This window comes from Trachemys scripta, chromosome 14, assembly GCF_013100865.1.
Source record: "Trachemys scripta elegans isolate TJP31775 chromosome 14, CAS_Tse_1.0, whole genome shotgun sequence".
In the NCBI taxonomy this organism is placed as follows: domain Eukaryota; kingdom Metazoa; phylum Chordata; order Testudines; family Emydidae; genus Trachemys; species Trachemys scripta.
In genome coordinates, this window is record NC_048311.1 from 28520257 (window position 1) to 28535841 (window position 15585).

At 41.5% G+C, this 15585-nt stretch overlaps 1 protein-coding gene across 4 annotated transcripts in view; it reads left to right on the forward strand.

Moving 5' to 3' along the window:
* CEP112 (centrosomal protein 112) overlaps positions 1-15585 on the forward strand; it is a 290713-nt gene that overhangs the window by 267054 nt on the left and 8074 nt on the right. For all 4 annotated transcript variants that reach the window (XM_034789933.1, XM_034789932.1, XM_034789931.1 and 1 more), the window contains one exon: positions 105-194. In XM_034789933.1, coding sequence (XP_034645824.1) covers positions 105-194 — 90 coding nt within the window. The remainder of the gene's footprint in view (positions 1-104; positions 195-15585) is intronic.

Consider the following 15585-nt stretch of genomic DNA (forward strand, 5'->3'; position numbering starts at 1 on the left):
TTCTATCAGGTCGTGTTATATCGGGATAGAGATGTATATGGGGTTTTTTTCCTTCCATCTTCTAATTTTTAACGTGTGTTTTGTATTGATTGATATTGTTTCAGGCTTTACAAGACGAAATGGAAAATTATTGCAATCAGGTACGGTCTACAGAAAAAAAGCTGCAGCACAAGGAGTTGGAGACACAGGAACAGGTAAACTGTACTGTCCTACTAGATTTCTTTCCTTGGGCAAACAAACTCGACATTTGACAATAATATCTTGCTTCAAGAGAAAATCTTCTACCATAATTTCAGCTAGCTTTCTTTTTTGTTTTTGTTAATAAAAGAGAATTAAACTGTCTGAACCCCAGGGGCAAATACTTATCCAATGCTCTTTGTTTCAAGATGGTATTTCAGCTATTTTAGCTGTTAAATGATGCTTTTTAGGCAACAATATTGTTTTGAATGGAGGTTTCTGGTATTACTATAACCTGTTATTTCATGACTTCTGTTAAGAGAGCTATAATTTGACAACACTTGGGATAAAAATAATGTTTATTGCAGATCTTATGTATTCATTGTGTTAGTATTGTACATAAATGATTCCATATGATTAGCACTGCTAAGATTATTCTGAACATGGTCAGTGAAATCAAAGATTCCTAATGTTCATTTTTCCTCAGTCTGCTCCATTGCAAAGCTCACTATTTGTAATGTACAGGTTGGGGAAATTAATCTAATATTGTTATCAGCAAGGCCGGCCCCAGGCAGCCAAAAAAAAAATAAAAAAGCCGCGATCGCGATCTGTGGCGGCAATTCGGCGGAAGGTCCTTTGCTCCGAGCGGGCGTGAGGGACCGTCCGCCGAATAGCTGGACCTGCCGCCCCTTCCCGGAGTGGCCGCCCCAAGCACCTGCTTGCCAAGCTGGTGCCTGGAGCCGGCCCTGGTTATCAGAATTATTACATAAAATTATCACTGAAATGCAAAGTGATTTGCCTGCATTAGAACCATGTTGTAAATTGAAATATGCAGGAAAATACAGAAGTAGTAGAGCTTGCACAAATCCACATATCCCAGTCTTTGATCATGAACTCACACAAAGAGTACCAACCTGATGTAAGGAGAGATGAGTTTGGAGAATCTCCCCTTGTCTCTACTGTTTTTTCTATACTGACTTCTAAACACTTGTGCAGTGTTTCAGATCCTGATTCGGTGCCAAAGTGCCCATGGCTCATTCTTTCTGTTCCTGTATCTGTACTTCCTAGTACAGTAACATTTCGGGATAATCATCGTCAGAGTATCTCAAAAAATTCATAATGATTAGCAAGTATTATTGTCCTATTTACAAATGGGGGCTGGCCCATTGAGACACAGACATATAGTGACTTGACCACGGTAGTATAATGAGAGTAGCAGAGTCTGGAACAGAACCCAGCTTTCTTGAGTCCTAGGTCCCTCTCCAACTATTAAATAGTGTTTTCAAGCATCTCTTCTAGATGTGTCAAACTGTTTGCCTAGTCTTCTGCCCTAAGCTGTTTTTTCCTTCCAGTAGGTGTTTAACTCATTTTTAACGTGTTAATATCTTAATAGTTGCAGTTCTGTTGGTGCCTTTGTTAGTTCATTCCACACATATCCTCTTGAATAAAAAGTTTCTTAGGAACTTCCTTAATACCCATTCCTTTCTTAGTTTCAGTTTATACCTTTCTAGCAGTTTTTATGGCATTCCCCTTCAGTATTTATCTTCTACTTTACATCTCAGTAATGTCCACTCAACTTCCATTCCTTTTCTAATTCTTTTATATCTTTAATGTAAAAGAGTTCCCCAAAATTGTACTTGTTCTTTTAAGCATTGGGTAATGTTCAGAAATGTCTGAAGTGACGTAGGATCCTAAGTCCCATTTTCAGACTTGAGGTAGAAGCCAAATTCCCATTGATTTTTGCACCGTCAAGTCCAGAGCTGCTTCTGCAATTTGTTAATATATTAGCACTGGAAGATGCTGATTCTTAGCCCCAGTGAGTTAATCAACAATTGAGACTTTGTTGAATGAGTTCAATCTTACAAGGTTACTCATCTTACAAGGTTTTTTTGAGTCTTTCCTTTTAATTTTTTAATATAGTCTCTCTCTCTCCAGTAACTCAATGGTAAAATGGATATCTGATATATTTTTCATTGTTATTCCTTGGCCAGACTACCCATAAATATGTTCAGAGAAGGGGCAATAATGGTGGACCGCCTCGGATCAGCCACTTAGGCGGTTGAGATATTCAAGGCACTTACTTGGAACTTTCTTCCTACACTTACCAAATATTGTTGCCTCGATACCGCATTGCATAAAGGATTGAAATTTGCCTTGGCACCATTACAAAGGACAGTTTTCTGGGCTTTTACACGTCTCCTTTAAAAAAAATAATAGGAGGAAGGGGGTGGGGGTTAAACTGCTTCTGCTTTTCATTAAAAGGAAAAATTCTGTGTTTTGATTCTATAACAACAACAAATAAGTGAATGAGACATGAAAAAAATATTTTGTTGTGCTTTTAATTAAAAACAAAAAGCTGGTTCTTGTTATGGCTTGTTGGGTGGCATTTTAGTGCTACATGTTTATCTTATTTCTGTAGGGACATCCTTATAACTCTGCAGTCTCCAGAAGCGATTGACGAATTTACTAAGCTTACCCTTTGTTCCTTACAAAGAATTAACCTGTTCCTTATTAAATTGGTCAAGACAGATACAATATTTACACACACATTCTACACAAAACGCTATTAAAAGATGATTAAGGTTGCAAAGTACTAAGGCAACTAGAACTGAATGCAATATCCCAGTTGAGAGTAAGCTATTGATTTGAAGTACTATAATATTTTCCATCTTGTTTTCTGGCCTAGTCTTTGTGCACCATAACATTTTGTTTGCGTATTTGACCACCACGGCATACTGAACAGAAGTTGTCATGAACTGTCTTTGTCTTTTTCCTAAATGGTTACATTTAATTTAGAACTCAACAATGTGGCTGAATGTTTCAGTTTATTCTTTCCAGTGTACATTACCTTGCATTTCTCAATATTGAGTCTCACCTGCTGACATGTTGCCCATTCCTCTACTTTTCTTAAACCCCTTGAAAGTTTTTCAGTCTTCTTTAAATCTTGACTAACCTAAATTTTGCATCATCTGTAAATTTTGTTGTTTGCTCCATTTTCCAGTTCACTGAGAAATGCATTAAGTAACACTAGTTCTCATGTGGAACCTTGGGGCACCTCATGCCTAATCTTTTGTGATGTTGAAATATTGAACATTTATTCCAAATATAAGCTTCCCAACCAATTGAGACATTTTAAAATTGTATTCCTGGTGGGCAACTAGAGAGAGGTCAGTAGAATTTGACTCAGAATATTGGAGATACGAGGTTTCCTTATAGGAGTGCCTGGACCGTTAAAACAACCCCAGAGAAGTTCCTGGGAAATCCAGGAGGCATCCCAATGTAGCAAATAACTAGAGCTATTTCCTAAAAGAGGGCTTTAAGCTTTCTTGCTTCCCAGTAATATGTAGACTTTGATTTTAGATTAGTTTCCCATATTGTCTGTTCTGTGTTGCAGCATTTAATTGTCTTTGATAAATGCATAGTTTCAACATTGTCCTATACATTCAAGCTCTCTAATGGGAAGATCTGCATCCTTCACTTTACTGGAGAACCATTCTGTTTCTTGAATCATACGGCTTCATATCAAGCTGCCACCTTTATAGAAGTTATAAAATCTGAGTCATTGTTGCAGCCATCCCTATATTGTTTGTATGACTTCAGTTCAGCAGGGTATGTAAGCACATATTCAAATCCCATTGACTTCAATGGGAATTAAGCATATGCTTCAAGTTAAGCACGTGCTTAAATGCTTTGCTAAATATGGGTGGACTTAAGCATGTGCTTAAGTGTTTTGCTGAATTGGGGCTTATGTAAACATCTATGGTAGATATCCCAGTTGTGTTCTGGCTTGAATATCTGGACTTCTTAAACAAAAAAAATTTAAAGCAACTGCCACACTGCAAAATATACAAAAAGCTTCTAGTAGACAGACCTCTGGGAAATTCTTCCATGGGAACCTTACCTCAGAAACCATTTCAGAGTGTTGCTCCCCTGTTTACTTTTTCATTTTGAAAGGACTCCCAAAGATTTTAAATTTTGGAGTGGGAAAGACATTGGGTGAAGTTTGTACCCCATGAAAGAGGAAGAAAAAAATTATAAAATTCACCTTCTGCTCACAATTACATGAGCACTGTAGTACAGCTGCTACTGTACAAAACTGAAGATGTTTAAACCATAGCAATCATCCTCAAGGGTAAAAGCATCAGTCATTCTCACAAAAAGAACCTTAAAGGAGAGAGATGCTGTTCAGACAGAAAATCAATTATGTACAATTCATGAATATTATTGAGGGGAGTGAGGGTGAGTGCCAATACAGATTTCCAAGCCTTTAATTTCCATTTTCTCAAATTGATTAAAATAAAGGCAGAGGGAAATTAGATGAGTTAGGGTTGTGTTGAAGGTATTTGGAGTGAAATCTGTTTAACAAACAAAGCTGCTTCGTTTTATTCCAAAGTACAAAATGAAAACAGGAGTGATAATTGAGAGCTGTGACTCAATAGCATTTATTGAATTTTTCATGTTTATTATTCTGACTCGCTTAATTTTATGACTGCTGGATATTTACCACATTCGGTTGCCATGCCAACTTAATATATTTGTTCACAGACAATGCTATTATGCAGCATTCTGAAATGTTGGTTCTTCAAGTGGTTGCAGACGTGTAGTCCACTCAGAAGTGCACATGCCCAGTGCACCAAAGCTTGGCAGTACCTGTGGGGGGGTGGGTCAGCGCTCGCACACTTTGGCCCCATAGCCCCTCCCCTAGCTATTTAAGGGCAGCACCCCCCCGACCCTCCTTGGTTCCTTCTCACTGTCTGTGATTAGATTGTAGCGTTGGGTGTGGTATTTTACCTTACGCTTCTCTATTTCAGTCTTTTTGGAATTTTATTGTGTATAGTTAGATAGTTTAGTAGTACCCTTAGTTTTAGTTAGTAGAAGTCAGTTATGATCGATAGTTATCCTGGTATGATGCCATCACCACAGTTTAAACATTTTCCTTTGCATGGGTTTGCTGTCCTCAGTAGTGATTCCCAGATGTGGTGTTTGTTGTGCCTGGCAAAAGGGAACACTGAAGAAAGGTGCACCATCTGCATATGTTCAGGTGGTGAGGGACTTACACCTCAAGCAGCACCTTATGGAGCAGGCCATGAGGCCCACTTCGGCACCGGGGACCTCTAAGGATCATTTGGCCCCCTCAGGCAACTTTGGAACCAGAACAGGCCAATGTTCCTATGCCAGACTCTGATACCTCTTCCTGGAGGAAGATAAATTGTTCTCCTTCCTTCCTTGGATCCTTTAAAAAAGAAGGTCTCAGAAAACTGACTGCAGCCACTTCAGAGCTCAGAGAGATTCATCCTCCTTTTTCAAGAGGAAAGCAGACTGACACCATGAGTCTTCTGGCACGTGTGATGGAGCTGGGCCATCTACCCACTCTCTGGTACTAAGGTGGCATCAGTTGGACACTGTAGAGTCGACTCCAGTACCATCTGTGTGATGCCCATTGAGTCTGGTACTGATGACATTGTTCCCGAATGGTTCCATGCCATTGGCATAGCAGGTAGCATTGGACTGGCTTTTCCTCTCTGTTCCTGACTCATCAGTTATTCAGGAACATTCAGCGTGTCAGGCCTCCTTCTGCTTTGTCCTCTGTGCCTCCTGGAGTAATTGCAGACTTGTTGCAATTGTCTGCATCATCTTTGGCACAGCCTAAGACTCAGAGTGGGCACTTGAGGTCAGCCTCCTTGTGGGTACCAAGGTGCCCATCAGCACAGTTACTGGGTTGGCTCCTCCATTGTCTTCAGACGATTTGGAGAGTTCATCAAGATAGAGCTCGGAGACATTTTCCCCCTGTCCCTCATCTTTGAGGCATCATTATCAAAGATTGTTGAGATCTCAAGTGAATCACGAGTGGTACCGAGGTCAGCACAGAACTAAGGTCTGGGGCACAGGGCCCAGTGCCTTGATTATGACAGTGTTAGTTCTCTGGCCTCCTTAATCTATTGGATTGACCTCCCATATCTCTTCCTCTTTATCCTGACCTACTGACTCAGCACCACAGTCAAACTTGGCACAGCGAGTGTGCTGTGTGGCTAGATGACAAGGAGGAACAATGTTTGTAAGCTGTTCGACCAGTGCTACTTAATAGTAGGAAACAGTCTACTAGATTCATTCATTTGGCCGAGAGGAAGCGATTTTCAGTTTGGTTGCTAGCTCATGGAATTCAACCAATGCTAGCCTGCATTCAGGACATTTTGGTTTAGCTGTTATACCTTCAGCTGTCTGTCACTCAGTTCATTGAGGGTCAACTTAGCAGCGATCTTGGCATTTCATCCTCCCATCCAAGAGAAGTAAATCTTCTCAAACTTCGTGGTAATGAGATTTCTAAGAGGGCCTCCATTTGAGCCCCTGGCAGCCTGTTCTCTGTCCCTCCTGTGCCAGAGTCAGCCTTCCTTGTTGCTCTAACATCCGCAAGAAGAGTAAGTGAAATGCACATCTTAATGGCAGAGCCCCCATGTACACAGTTTTTCAAAGGCAACGTGGCCGTGTTGCCACATCCAAAATTTTTGTCAAAAGTGGTTTCAGTTTCACCTTACTCAAATGATTTACTTACCGGTGTTCTTTCCTAAACTGCATTCAAATGCAGATGAACAGTGACTTTGCAAGTTAGACTGTGCTTGACATTTTATCTGGAGAAGACTCAGCTTTTTCGTTCATCACCTCATCTTTTTGTCTACTATGTGGATCATATAAAGGGTCAGTCTGATGGCGTTCACATCCCCCCGCCCATCCGTGGCCTGCCCAGGTATTGCTCTCATTTTTTAGTGTCAATTCTATCATTTATTCAAATCCTGTCCATCAGCACCTGTACAGTGCAACACAACCGCTAATCCCTTTGATCTTCAGCTCCTGTTCATCGGGCCCTAGGAGGAAAAGAGATCTCTCTTCCTTGGGATTTCCTTCAGTCTGGGCACAGCTAGTCCTGTCCTCTTCCCCCAGTGCTTCTTTCCTCCCTTTTATTAAGCTAGTCGGATGGTAGGCCAGTTAATTCTTTAACTCATCCTTCCTCCCTCCCTGATTAGCTAAATCCTCCCTATTTACTCAATCAGCTGTCACTGGGGAAACTAATGGAGGCTCCAGTGATCAGAGTGCAGACCCACCTGTTAGGCCTCAGCACTCTGTCACAGGCAGTCTCTTCACAGATGATTTTGAGTTGGATAACTTCCTGCTGTTACTACTGCGTCCAGGTCACATGCAAACTTTGGGAAGACAGTTCTGCCATCATTTTTTAAGTAGACTCAGAGCCCCACCTCCTGCTGGTATTGCTTGTGAGTCACCTGAGTGGAATACGCATCTGAAACCACTCGATGAAGAAAAAATGGTTACCTACCTGTATTGTATTTATCTATTCTTGACGTTCGGTGGGAAGGAACTGAGGGGAGTCAGGGCAGCACGGGAGGGATTACAGGGGCCAGAGAGCATGAGCATTGTCCCTGTGGGTACTGTTGTGAAGTGAGGTTCTCCAGTTTTGGCGAATTAAGTGCACGCACACCTGAGTGGAATACCCATATGCACCCATATCTCAAAAAGCAACCAGTAAATTGCTTGTCCTTAGCAGCTCTTAGCGATGATGGAGGCCAGACGACTTAAATATATTTGTTGCATGTATTTATTCATTTAATCTTTTATTGGCCAGATTGTTTCTCATACTTCTCTCTGAACATACCACAGGCTTAAAAAATAAATGTAATATTTACTAAACTCACAGAAACCTTCTCCTACTCCTGCATAATCTCCATTCTGGCCAGCTTTTACAGACTCCATCGTGACATCCATCACAAACCTGCTCAATCTTTACATGCCCATGGAAAGCATTCCTAAACTGGGGCACTGTAGAACCCATGGCAGGAAGTCTGTTCCAGAACCAAAGATTCCTCGTTCAAACACCAAAATCCACCAGCCCCTTCCTGTGGGATTTTTAGCTTGAGTGCCTCCGATGATTGCAGTCGTCCTGGTACTCTATGAAGGGAGAGGTGGTCCCTTGGGTAGATGGGGGGGATGCAAACTATTTAGAACTGGTCAAAACTGGCACCTGGAATTTCGAAATGTTGTCAAGGAGTAGCCCTGCATAGAGCATGCTGAAGTAATCTAAACACAAGGTGACAACGCTATAGATTACCATGGCGAGCTTTGTGTTTAAAAGTAAAAGATGCAACTTCTTTGCTAAGTGCAGGTGATCAGTACTCTTGCCATCCATTGCTTCCTAGACTCTCAGCGGCAGTCAAAGACCCAGCATGAGTCAGAGTCTGCTCAAATTGAGTCAAGCCCTGAATTTTGTAATGACTCCCCAGACCATTGTAAGAAATAACTTGGTATAGGAACAAATAATAAACTTATTTTATGTAGCATCTTCCATAACTGGGTTTCATAAAACACTTTACAGGTTAACTTATTACAGAATTAAGTATTAGATAATAGTAATATTATCAAATTATGCTGTTATACATAATATCTATAGAGCAGAAGGGGGAAGAAACAGGTGTAGGCACAGGAAAACAGACTTGGAGGTGGGATTTGAAAGAAGATGGTATATCGATGGGGGTTGAAAGATACAGAAAACTTGTTTCATATGGCAAAAGTGGCAGGGGAGGAGGTTCTCGCACCAACAGTGCCATTGCTGGAAAGGAAAAGGGGAAGCTGATGGTATATCTGGGGAGGTTAATAATCAAGTATTAACTCTGGTAAAAAGTACAGTCTCCCAGAAAAGTACAAAGGCATGTGCACCCCATGGCAGTGAGACTATTGGAATGAATTGAGCAGCTGGAAAGAGATCTAGAAGATGAGTGTCAATAGTTGAAAGGAGACAGAATTTTTACCAACAGTGGCAACATTTGTGCCCTTATGCAAGAAATGCATACAGTATTTGAAAATGTCAGTTATTTGCATCTTGCCTGTTAAATAATGATGAGTCAAAGGGGGACCTTTCCTTTTGTGGGGAAAGTAAGTTATTTCATGTGATTTAGGTGATTGCTTGCATAGAAATAAATGAAGGAATTGTGTTCTTTCAGAGAAAGAAGATTAGAGGTTCCACCATAAGGCAAATAGTCAAATGAGGGGAAGTTAAGGGGGAAATGGTATTTCTTGCAGAAATGAGCTTAGGTTCAGAAGAAGAAAAAGAAGTAAGGAGAAACACTCCTGAGCCTACCCAGTGGTTAGAAGAGGCTAGGAACCCAGAGACGTGTGGTAGGCTAGTGAGGTGTGTCTCTCTTCCTTCCAGGGGATGGGGCTGTCTGGATGGAGTTTAACGCAGTACAGGTTCTTATTTCCTGTGTTTGATAAAGGCTGGTATTGATACGATACTAGCCAAAAGCTGGCCTTCAATATTACTACATTTTTACCCTCAGACACAGTTTCCTTTTTAATCAGCCTCATTTGTGAGAAATAGAACAAGTATAGCAATGTTTACCTTCTCTACTAACCATGGAATTTGAGCAGAAATGTTAAAATGCTTGGGGTCAATAAGAACCAGAATCTTACCAACGGTGATGCTTTGAAGAACCGGCGATAAGTTTGCTTGTAAAAACCTTGCTTCTTCAAGGAGAGGAAATTGTGATCATAGAAGTAATTTCTGATTACTATCTACAAAGGCCTTGCAAGAAAGTTTTAGGCAGTCTGAAAATATAGAGCCTGATCCTGCATGTTGCTAAACACCCTCAGCTCCAGCTGACATCAATGAGGCCTGAGGGCTCTCAGTGCTTTGCAAGCTCAAACCCTTAAACCAGTGGTCCCCAACCTGTTTGTGGCCAGTAGCACATTCATGTTTTCAGAAGAGTGTGGCGGGCGCCAACAATTTTTCAAGTTTTATTTTGTATTTGTACGTTAAATAATAGGAAAAACATCATATTTAATATTACATAATATATGAATCAAGAGAGAAGCTGCGAGGACAGAGAACACCGGCATCCGCAGCCCCAGCAGGCACGGGGCCCCGGCTTCTCTCCCCTGCTGGGCACTAGGCGGGCCCTGCGCCTGCCAGGGACAGAGAACACTGGCGCCCGCAGCCCTGGAGTTCTCTGTCCCTGGCAGGCACAGGGCCGCGGCTTCTCTCCTGCTTAATCCCCGGCCCCGTGTCTGCCAGGGACCGAGAACACTGGCGCCCGCAGCCTGAGTTCTCTGTCCCCGGTAGGCGCGGGGCCGCAGCTTCTCTCCCCTGCTGGGCATTAGGCGGGCCCCATGCCTGCCAGGAACAGAGAACACTGCATCCGCAGCCTGAATTCTCTGTCCCCGTCAGGTGCGGGGCCGCGGCTTCTCTCCCTTGCTGGGCACTAGGCAGGTGCACATAAATGCCCCAGTGGGCACCATGGCTCCCGTGGGCACCGCATTGGGGACCACTGCCTTAAACCATTGAATCGTTCCACACTGGAAAGGACTATGCAGCAGGTAAAGCAGATGGAAGGTAAAGCTGTAATACATGAATAAATTCCAGTGGTGGTGTCAGAGAATCTTATTCAACCTGCATTTCAGATGTAATTCTCTTGATAATGTTTCAGAAATTCTCTGCTATTAACAAAACCAGGAATTAATGGTGTTTGTTTGTAGGGCTGGGCCAGTGGTGCTGGTTAGTAGCACTGACAATGAGCTAATTTCGATTTCTATTTGTCCGCTCCCCAGATCAGTGTTGGAAGCACTGTTGAGGCCTCCCCCTTACACGTAACAGTGACTTCTCTAGCCAGTTTGTGGAACAACATGGATGTGAGCTGAAGGCAACAGTCCTCCACCAGCAGTGAAAGTCCTTTGGATAAGGGGTTAAGGAATTGGGGACCATGAACATTCCAACATAGACAGTGGAGGCCCCCTACTGGAGGGGGGGGCAGAGGAGGGAGTTTGTTAACCACAGCATTCCTTGTTATTCTGTGGTGTTGACAGTGAAAGCTTTTATTCCTATCCAGCTCATGTAATCTCAAGAATGCTGTTCTTGTCATATGCAGCCCGCTGTTTTTTAAAGTTTTGCCTAGCTTCTCTTCCTTTGCCGTTATGAATTATATAGACCTTTAGTGCTTAACTACAAACAGAGGATTTTCCAGGTGGGGGATCTGGGGTAAGAACAGAAAGATATTGAAATACAAGCCGCTGAAGTAATAAGGTCTCTTGGATGCAGGTTGAAAGAAACTGATTTAGAACAGAAAGCTAAGATTGTGAATTGAGCAGCACAGCATAACTGGTGGTCCTTAAGGGTTAGTAAAACAGCAAGGCGAAAGACGTTTTGGACTCTCAAATGGCTTACTAGCTAAACAGAGAAAAACACAAAGGTTGGATATGCCACCACCATATGCTTTATTGAAATTGTGAGAGTAGGGTAGGTCTGTAGCTGAATTTATTTTACTGTCATAGAACAACATGGTGCATATTTGACAAAAGAACATGAGTGGCTGATATTACTCTACAATTTTCAGTTGAATTGAATTCATGCAATTTTTAATGCTTATTACTAATGAAAATTTAAGAATAGTGTAGTCAAATGAAATTGTTGTGTTTCTTTAAATCTGTAGGAAACACATGTCGGCATGCATTTCACAGTGAGGGTAGTAACTCCAACCTCCTATCCCTGTAATAGGAGAGTATGTGAACCAAAAAGGAAAGAAAGTTTGTATTCTAGTACATTGTGAATCAGGTCTGGCTCTGGGTCAAAAAGTGCCTTGGGTAGCCCAGAATTTGGAGGTCCAAGACAAGCAATTTGGGATGGTCATCTGCAATCGACCCCAGATTCTATTAAGATCTTTCTGGAGTCGGAGGACACCTGAAACCATAATGAAATTGGGCATCTGGATAATTGGGTTCCTCTGATTGTAGAGAGTTGGCAGGCTTCCCCAAGGCCAGCTGAGAATCACAGCAGCTTTGTTTCCCTGAGAACTTGTTCCCGGCAGGAGCAGAGAATCAGTCACTGCAGCCAGAGAGGAGGTGGCCAATCTTTGATTAATCGTGAGTTTCACATATCCAGGATTTTGCAAATTGGGGCTGCGTTGTAATAATAATACTTAGATACTGAAGAGCTCAATGTAGCCTGTTGGAGGTGGGCAGTCCCATGGGGCAGAAGAAGAGTTGCTGGGTTTGGAATAGGATGAAGGGCTTAGTTTTGGATAATTCTCATACACAGCCAAACGAAACGTCTATCTCCTGTGAGATTTGTCTTGACTCATTATGACAATACATCATTTTATGCCATGCAGTTCAGCATTTCCTATATTTCATGTTGGAGTGTGTGGGGATGGTTCAGCTCTTACATTTTTCCTAACTTGTGTGGCCAACCAAAGGTTACTTTATCTATCTGTGGCAAATACAGCTTTTAATTGCTTCTGTTGACATCAAAGATGATTAACGTAGAATTTCAAACCGCATATGCCATCCACATACTTGAGTAAACAAAAAATCAGTGTGACAACTTGTATTAAAACCTATAAAACCTTTCCTGGGGGTTGCTGGAGTAAACCAGCTCATCGAAATGAACAAGAAAAAAGGCTTTCTCCTGGCTGAAGAAAACCTAACGCAACACCAAATAAAACAGAGCTAGCCCATCCAACAGACTAAAGCCCTCCTGAGGGATGAAGAATTGCAATTTTAAACATCTCTTAAGGATATAGAGGAGACAGAGCTTTGGTGGGTCCTAGGTAGGCGACTCAAGTCAATAAAAGAACAAACAAGTCTTTAGGGACAAAAATCCAAACCAAACAAAAACACTCTTCAGTTATAGTTTTCCTTGGTCTAAAGTAAATGTTAAAAATCTAGAACCCCTCCCCATCAAAATTAGTATACCAGACCCAGCTATATGTTGCGTGTTAGTTATGAAGAAGTAATTTAGACTTTCACCATGATCTATTTAAATCTCTTGGGTCAGTAAATCTTGTTAGTAACTTCAGCCAACAACTATTAGCATGTTGTTTAGCACAGTGTGATAGGAAACATCTGGGATCTTATTTTCATCCCATTGTGCAATTATTAATGAATATAGTTGAAAGTAATATACTTTCAACAAACTATCTTAGCGATGAATTTATAGGGTGATCCGCTTCACCATGATATTAGAGTCTAGTATTTTGCAGATCAGTTTTCACTGCAAAATGGTGCATGCACCTTCTCACTGAAGTCCAGAAAGAAATCATTCTAAGAATCAGCCCCAAGCAATCGTTCAGCTACCAGGGATTGTTTCTTGCTTTGTCTGTCTCTCTCTCTCTTTTTTTAAATAGTACTCAAGAATTTCCTTCCAGCCAACTTAGTAATGTGTATCTGGATTCCAAAGCATGGTACTTATTTCTTTGTGACTTTCCAAGAATTATCTTCCTCAAAAGGGAACAGCTCTCTTCAGCCTTTGCTGGATTACAGTGTGAAAAGTGTACAACAGTTTTGTGAAAACATGCAGTTAGATTGCACTTGAAAATTATACTGGTAAAAAATAACCAGGTTGGAAGAGGCCTGTCACAGAATTTGACCGTAATTAGTGCACTCACAAAGCCATATCTTACCTGAAGTTTTCATTACACATATTTGGAATAAAACTTACTTGACTTCCAAAAATTGCACAAGAAGAATACATATTAAGGGGCCTGATCCACCCTTCTTTACACATCTAAAACTCCCATTGACTGAATGGCTGGTTTGGCTGCAGAGGTGATGCTGGTTTTAGCCCTAAGTGCTGCCAGCAATCAGTACGGTGAAATTTACCCCATGGTGGGCTAGAGCAAGACCAGTCACAACACAATATATCTATGGTGTGGCAATGCAGATGGGAACGGGACACTGCAATGGGGCCTGCACACAATGGAAGGGTATCTCGGAATATGCAAGTGTGGCAAAGGGCTATTGGCAATAGAACTGGTTAGCCACACTTGCATGGATCTAGTGACCAGGAATTTTCACATGAAAGACATAGAGGTTCTGCAGCCACTATTCTCATAGGCTGAAATGATGGTAACAGAAGGACTCGACTGGCATCCCACTGCTTGTTTGCAGAGTGGGGGCAATGGGATTCTTTTCCCTGGACCTTGCAGCCCCAATTTTACAAGCTTTGTGCATGCTTGTAATGTGAATGTGAATTTCACCGTTATTGTATTATCTTTAGATATGAGCTCAGAAAAGCTCTCCAGCACAATCTGCCTGATTGGTGAAATATAGCTTTTATTTTTTCTTAACTTCCACAAAAAAAAAAAAAATTAGCAGTTCTAGCTGTCTGTTTCTTCTCTTCTCTCACCAAGAACATGTATAACACATGTTAAATGAACACAAATATGCATGTTCTGCTGCATCCAGAACTCCACCCTAAATGAGCTCTTGGCTCAAAGAATATTTATCCTGGCAAAGTACATACCTCATAATGTTTAAAGACTCACACAAATAATAGCATAAATGTATCTAAGTTATTTTATTTTTAAAAGAATACAAATCTTGATCTTTCTCTCTCTCTCTCTCTCTCTCTCACACACACACACACACACACACACACACACACACACACTTCAAACAAGATTCTCTGAGTCAACAGTGAAATGGTGTTGCAAAAAAAGTGAACATCCTTCTGGGATATATTAGCGGGAGTGTTGTAAGCAAGACACGAGAAGTAATTCTTCCACTCTACTCTGCACTGATTAGCCCTCAACTGGAGTATTGTGTCCAATTCTGGGTACCACATTTCAGGAAGGATGTGGACAAATTAGAGAGAGTCCAGAGAAGAGCGACAAAAATGATTAAAGGTCTAGAAAACATGACATGTGAGGGAAGATTGAAAAAAATGGGTTTGTTTAGTCTTGAAAAGAGAAGACTGAGAAGAGACATGATAACAGTTTTAAAGTACGTAAAAGGTTGCTACAAGGAAGAGAAGAAAAAATTTTTTTCTTAATCTCTGAGGATAGGACAAGAAGCAATGGGCTTAAATTGCAGCAAGGGCAGTTCAGGTTAGACATTAGGAAAAAGTTCCTGTCAGGGTGGTTAAGCACTGGAATAAATTGCCTAGGGAGGTTATGGAATCTCCGTCATTGGAGATTTTTAAGAGTAGGTTGGACAAACACCTGTCAGGGACGAGCTAGATAATATTTAGTCCTGCCACGAATGCAGGGGACTGGGCTGGATGACCTCTCGAGGTCCCTTCCAGTTCTATGGTTCTGTGATTCTGTGATTATTTATATTCACCTGAAACTTTCCTCCTTACTGTAGACATCTGCAAGACATCTTGCTTTAACCCTCCATCCAGTTGCATGGCCTTTAAGTACGAATGCTCCAGAACTGTTTGATAAAACAATAATCACCCAAACTCCCCTGAGACTCAAGAGTATTATATAAACAATGCACCAGCGCAGCATAGCCTAGGCAATGAGAGACATGAGTCTCATGGGTCTCCTGCGTGCTTTGCTTACAACCAAGCCTCTAGAAATGCCCTTTCCCAGTCAGTTTTAGGTGAGGGATTGTTTAAAATACTAATTAAAA